Raw genomic sequence first — 6,121 nt, 5'->3', positions numbered from 1 at the left:
ATACAGGCTTGTGCCGAGTCCCTTTTGACTTAGTTTAAATCGTTCATCTTAAAATTTGGTTCAATTTGAATGTTTTTATCTTCAGATCATAGTAGTTTGGCTTATTCTTTTTTTTATATTAGGTCTTGATGGGTGTCTACGTCTATGTCTTTGCATAATTTTTGTTTTACAAAAAATATGCAAAAAGAGGTAACTGTAGATACCTATTTTTATTTTTATTTTTTTATTGATTTATTTTTATATTTTTGAATCAAATTGTTGCAGACAAGTTAATGAAAATTTGAAAAAATAAATAAATAAACAAATAAAAGCAGAGTTTTAATCCTAGTAAAATGCTAGGATTAAAACTTTGAATTTTGAAGCTGGGATCAATTAGGAGGGGTTTTTGAAAAACAAGGATAAACAAATTAAAAGAAAGAGCATTTTGATTTTTAAATCCTCGTGTACTATGGTGAATGAAGGCCTATATAACGACCATCAATCACACAGAAAAGAAGATAGAGAAGAGTGAAAAAATAAAAGGCAAAAATAATTTTCGAAGAATTGATAGTTTGTAGTAGAAAGTTTTTGGGAGGTTGGTTGTTTAGATTGGAGGATTAGGTTTTTTTTTTTGAATTTTTTTGCTTTTTATTTTTGAATTTTTTGAAAATTTCAGAATTAGGCTGAATTTTTCAGTGAAAACTTAAATTTTTCGACAACTTTCCAGTGAAATATCCAGTTTCTGGCAATAAACCCAAAAATAGATGATTTTTTCGACAACATTTGACGGGAAAACGACGTTTGAAAATCACCTAGAGTGAGAAGGAGCCGAGGTAGAGAGAAAGGCGAAAACATCTAAGGAGAAGGAAATTTTTTGCCTTATATAATGATCGAAAACGACGTTATTTTGATGAAACAGGATCTGCGTGTTTTCTTTGGTCCGACCCGACCCATGCTGTTGATCCAAAAGCCTGACTTTATTACCTAAGCCATCTAGTCAAACCGCATATCGAGCCGTTTCAGCCACGCCTGTCTCTGGAGCCACACCTCATTCCAGCTCAATCGAGCTGCGCCAAGGTTTTTAAATCTTATTTATCTATTTATTTATTTTTGTATTTGTTTATTTATTATCATTATTATTATTATTTATTTATTTATTTGTTGATGTGATTGAAATCATTTATTTATTTAATTAAACATCTTTAAATTTTCAATGATTCTTTTTTTATATAAAAATTCTAAAAAAATATTTTTGAGGAAAAGTTGAAAGTATCAAATTTTCTTGAAAATAAAAATTTTCAAAAAATATATTTTTGAGAAAAAGTTGAAAGTATCAAATTTTTTTTAAAATAAAATTTTTTTTAAAAAATATTTTTAAGGAAAAGTTGAAAGTATCAATTTTTCTTGAAAACAAAATTTTCAAAAATTTTTTTTTTAAGGATAAGTTGAAAATAACAATTTTCTTTTAAAAATAAACTTTTCAAAAATATTTTTAAGGAAGAGTTGAAAGTATCAATTTTCTTTGAAATAAAATTTTCAAAAAAAAGATTTTTTTTAAAAAAAATTGAAAGTATTAATTTTTCTTGAAAATAAAATTAAAAAAAATATTTTTGAGAAATATTTAAAAGTATCAATTTTTCTTGAAATAAAATTTTAAAAATGGAAATTTTTAAGGAAAAGTTGAAAGTATCAATTTTTTTTTAAAATAAAACTTTCAAAAAAAGCATTTTAAGGAAAAGTTGAAAGTATCAATTTTTCTTGAAAAAAAAATTTTCCTTGAAAATAAAAATGTCAAAAATGTTTTAAGAAAAAATTGAAAGTATCAATTTTTCTTATATAAAAGCATGAGTTTTTTTTTTTTCTTCTTATAAAAGAACAAAATAAAAATAGACCTCTATCAAAAGCTTAAAGCATTATTCCTTTTTCTTTTCCTTTCTTATTTTTTTAAAAAATATCAAATAATTCGACGATGAAACCTCTACAAGAGAAACAATAGTTTTCTTGCATACTCTTGAGGTGAGAAAATTTTTTTAATTTTTTGCCAAAGTATTGGAGTTAATTATGAATAATTTTCAATAATTAATTACTCTGTAAGATTTTTAAGGTTTAATGGATAATACGAAATTAAGCTGGTACCATCTTTTGGATAGGCGTCATGGGGATACTATAATCTTTTTCACACGTAACCGTACTCTTGAACTTAATTCTGATTTCACAAATATTGAATTTATATTTTAAAGATACCTAAGTCGAACTTAAAATTTTTTTTTTAAAAGAGATAAATTCAGTCAGGTGACCAATCACATCTGAACGAAAAATATTGATAGTAACTTTTAAGTTAACGTCTAACAATAAGTCTTCGGATCTAGATATTATGACATTATTAGATAAATTTTATAATAAAAAAATTAATTAAGATAGAGATGACAAAATAGCTAATATCCTATGAGTTTTATTCACATTGATTCAATTAGTGGTTTTTCTTTTTTAATTTCGAATAATTAGATTGAGTTTTTTTTTTTTTTTCTAAATTGCGCTTGGATAAGAGTAAAATTTTATGCTTTGTTTTGGTATATATAAAAATAAATAAATTAATTAATTATTTTTATATTTATATATATTTTGTTAAAAATTATTATTTAATATTTTAATTTAATAAATTTGTGTGCCATCTTTTTTAACTTTTTTTTGTCATTTTTTTTGTTTCTAAAATTTTTTTTATTAGATAAATTTTATAAAAAAAAAATATTAATACATGTAGAAATAACAAAATAATTTATATTTAAAAGACTTCAAATCGTCATAATCCAATTGGTGTGATTTTTTTATTAAAAATAAGAATTAGGTCAAGTCTTGTCTCTCTTGAATAATTTATGTCAAATTAGAATCAGGTTTGGGATATTATGTCTTGACACTTATCAGGATATGCAAAGAATATATTTTATTATTTATATATATGTATTATATTAATAAAAATATTATTTAATATTTTAATTTAATAAAAAAAATTTTATGTATAATTAAGTTATAATTTATATTAAAAAATAAATCATCAATCATACAATTAATATTTTAAATTTTTAAGCTCAAATTTTTTTAAGAAAAAAATTATTTCTTTTCAATTTGTTTTTAAAAAATTTAATTTGTTTTATTTTTTTACGAAATGATGTGATGGCAATAGGTGTCCTGTACACCTTCTCCTTTTAAAAAATTTTTTTAATTTAATTTTTTCTTTTTCTTTCATTTCTTTTTATATATTTTTTAATTTTTTTATCTTTTTTATTCCTTTTCAACTTTTTCTTTTAATATTCTTTTAATTTTTATTTTTAATAGAATTATATGATTGTGTTAGGTGTTTAGTACATTTTCTTCTTTCATTTTTTTTAATTTTATTTTTACCTTTCTTTCATTTCTTTTCATGTTACTAAATGTCTTTTATTTTTTTACCTTCTTTTTCACATATTTTTTCTCTATCTTTTTTCCTACATGCAACTCTCTTTTTTAACTTCATTTTGCCTCGTCATCCTTTCTAAACTCTCTCATTTTCTCACGCCTTTCTCAAAAAACAATATAAGGAAATAATAATGGTGTTAAAATGGAAGATGCTCCGCTAAGGTCGAAATCTAACAACGAAATGTACTTATATTTTACTTTAATTTATGTTTGTATTTCTTAAATATTTTTATTATTTATTTAAAAAAATACACTTATATTTGTTTATGTATTATCATCCGTTAAAGTTTGGTATAAAATTTTATTTTTCTCATATTTAAAATATAACTAATCCCGCAGTGGGTCTAATTCTAATAAACAAATAAAAATATGAAGCCCATGACTGAAAATAACAAATCTCGTAGAGTTGATGCACACATATACATTCTTAATTTGCAAGGTGGGTCGATTCGCTCGAAAAAAGAAAAGAAAAATTACCGAAAGTCTTTCAAGGTTGACATATATTTATATATATATATAATAGAGTTGCATGTTACGATGCATTCATGCAACAACATTGCCTTGGTCTTAAATCTTAATTAAGCGGGATACACATTAGAGGGAAGCCTGGGCTTTGCAACTACAACCAACGGTTTTGCAAGAAACAGATTTTCCTTTGCCTCAGTTAGATTGATGGTTTTCTCATTAGGTGGGATGCTCCAACTGAAACATTGCAGTAGCCTTGCAAATAGCATCACAGTCATGGAAGTCCCTAGCAGGATACCCTTGCATCCACGCATTCCAGTGCTGAACGATATGAAACGCAGATCTGCCTCATTTAGCGACACTGGTGACCCATCCTCCTTCAGGTGCCGCTCTGGCTTGTACTTGAGTGGCTCATCCCATACTTTAGGGTTCCGACCCAGAGCTGTACGGCTAAGAAGGACATGGCTACCTTTGGGGATAAAGTAATTGGCAACGGTTGTATCAGCAACGGACACGTGCGGAACATTGAAAGGTGCAATCGGATGGAGCCTAAAGGCTTCCCTGGCGCATGCCTTGACATAGTTGAGTTTGGGAAAATCAGATTCTTGGACTAGTCTCTCCCTTCCAACAACGCTATCTATTTCCATTGTGGCTTTCTCAAGTATCTCGGGTTGGTTAAGCATCTCAGCAAGTGCCCATTCAAAAGCATTGGACGGATTATCTACCGTTGCAATCATAAATTCCTACAAAATTAACATACGTGTAGATATTTAATATCTCTAATTCTCTTGCAGAAGCATTCTTTTGCTAGTGATGTATAGTATACCCCATGCATGCATTCCGATTAATTCCATATGTTATCTCAATTATAGTATTTATATTAATTATTTTGAGAATGCATGGAGTATGTGTCAAAAGAAATTTATGTGTATGTGAACGAGAGAGAAAACTTACTGTAATTTGAGCCTTGATCTCTTCCTCTATGAGCACAGGCTTATCATTGTCATCTCTCAAAGTAATCAAGACATCTAGCAAGTCTTCCACACCCTTCTTCTCGCCTTTTTCCCACTGTTGAATCCTCTTTTCGATTATGGGATCATGGTATTTTCCAACAATCTGAAGAACCTCGTCCATAACTTTCTCATGGCCATCCAGATCAAGCCCTCTCAAGCATGGAATGTAATCAGATAGGCAAAACGAATAAAGATAAGCAAGAATAGTGAAAAGGGCACTCACGTGCTCTTCTTCCTCAAACCCTGGTCCTCCATCCTCCTTACCCTCCCCAAAGAACCTCCTGTTGAAAAACAGCTTCCTCGGCACATTGCCGCAATATTGTTGTGAAGCCACCCTCACGTTCACCAGGCCGCCTTTATCAGAAGTCTTGCATAGGTTATACACATAACGCACAAGATGATCAGCTTCTTCAACCCTTTTTTCATGAAGCCAACGATGTCTGGTTGGGGAAAGCAAATCAATGAGCAGGATTTTCTTCATTTTTTTCCATTGATCTCCCAAGGGCACAAGAGCTGTTGTTAAGTAGCCTTTGGTGGTGACATCGGTGGACATACTAATGGGTCTTGATGCAAAAACCGCGTCCTGTTCTTTCAAGATTTGGCGACTGATTTCAGGACAAGTGACGGGAATTACATGCACATTTCCGAAGCGGATACAAGCAATATCAGTATTAATTTCTTTCATGAGCTCAAGTATCCATCGAAATGTGGGCTTGTTCAAAACCATTTCAGGGAGGCTTCCCAGAATAGGCCAGGGTTTGAGCAGGAGGGGTGGGAGAGGGGGTTGCTTCGCTTTCTCGTTGCCTAGAAATAGGAATTTGAAGAGTTGATACAAGGCAAATGCCATGACAACAAGTGTGGATAAGAAGCTCAGCAAAGTAGTAAAAGAAGATGAGGACACAGTACTCTCATGGAGGGAAGAATTCAACAATGTAGTAGCACTGTTTTCCATGGCTAAAGAAACTATGAATCTTATCCTTATGATGAAGCTAATTTATAGATGAAGTGTCAATTTATATAGTCATATGTACTGAAGGAATCCACCGAGTGATGAGAGTGCTGAAGGATCTTGTCACTCCAGAACAGAGAGACTTAAAGTGTGTTAATAACTTTCCATACATCTCTTGCCAGGAGTGAAAAATGGGAAGGATTATCAATATGTTTCCTTGTTTTGACATGACTTTACTATTCTTTTATGCTTATACCTTGGA

General features: G+C 29.6%; 1 protein-coding gene across 1 annotated transcript; it reads right to left on the bottom strand.

Moving 5' to 3' along the window:
- Positions 1-3,821: 3,821 nt before the first annotated feature.
- On the bottom strand, positions 3,822-5,880 carry LOC111284254 (phenylalanine N-monooxygenase CYP79D16-like). Its single transcript, XM_022872977.2, has 2 exons — positions 4,852-5,880; positions 3,822-4,640 (listed from the first exon to the last, which is right to left on the bottom strand). Exons 1-2 carry the CDS (start codon positions 5,860-5,862, stop codon positions 4,011-4,013), a joined length of 1,641 nt encoding a protein of 546 aa, XP_022728712.2. The 5' UTR covers positions 5,863-5,880; the 3' UTR covers positions 3,822-4,010.
- Between the last annotated feature and the right edge of the window lie 241 nt (positions 5,881-6,121).

The sequence above is a fragment of the Durio zibethinus genome, chromosome 6 (genome assembly GCF_047325235.1).
Source record: "Durio zibethinus cultivar Kanyao isolate XHJ-2024 chromosome 6, ASM4732523v1, whole genome shotgun sequence".
Lineage (NCBI taxonomy): Eukaryota > Viridiplantae > Streptophyta > Magnoliopsida > Malvales > Malvaceae > Durio > Durio zibethinus.
The sequence above is the reverse complement of the archived record's forward strand: the minus strand, read 5'-3'. Positions and strand labels throughout refer to the sequence as shown.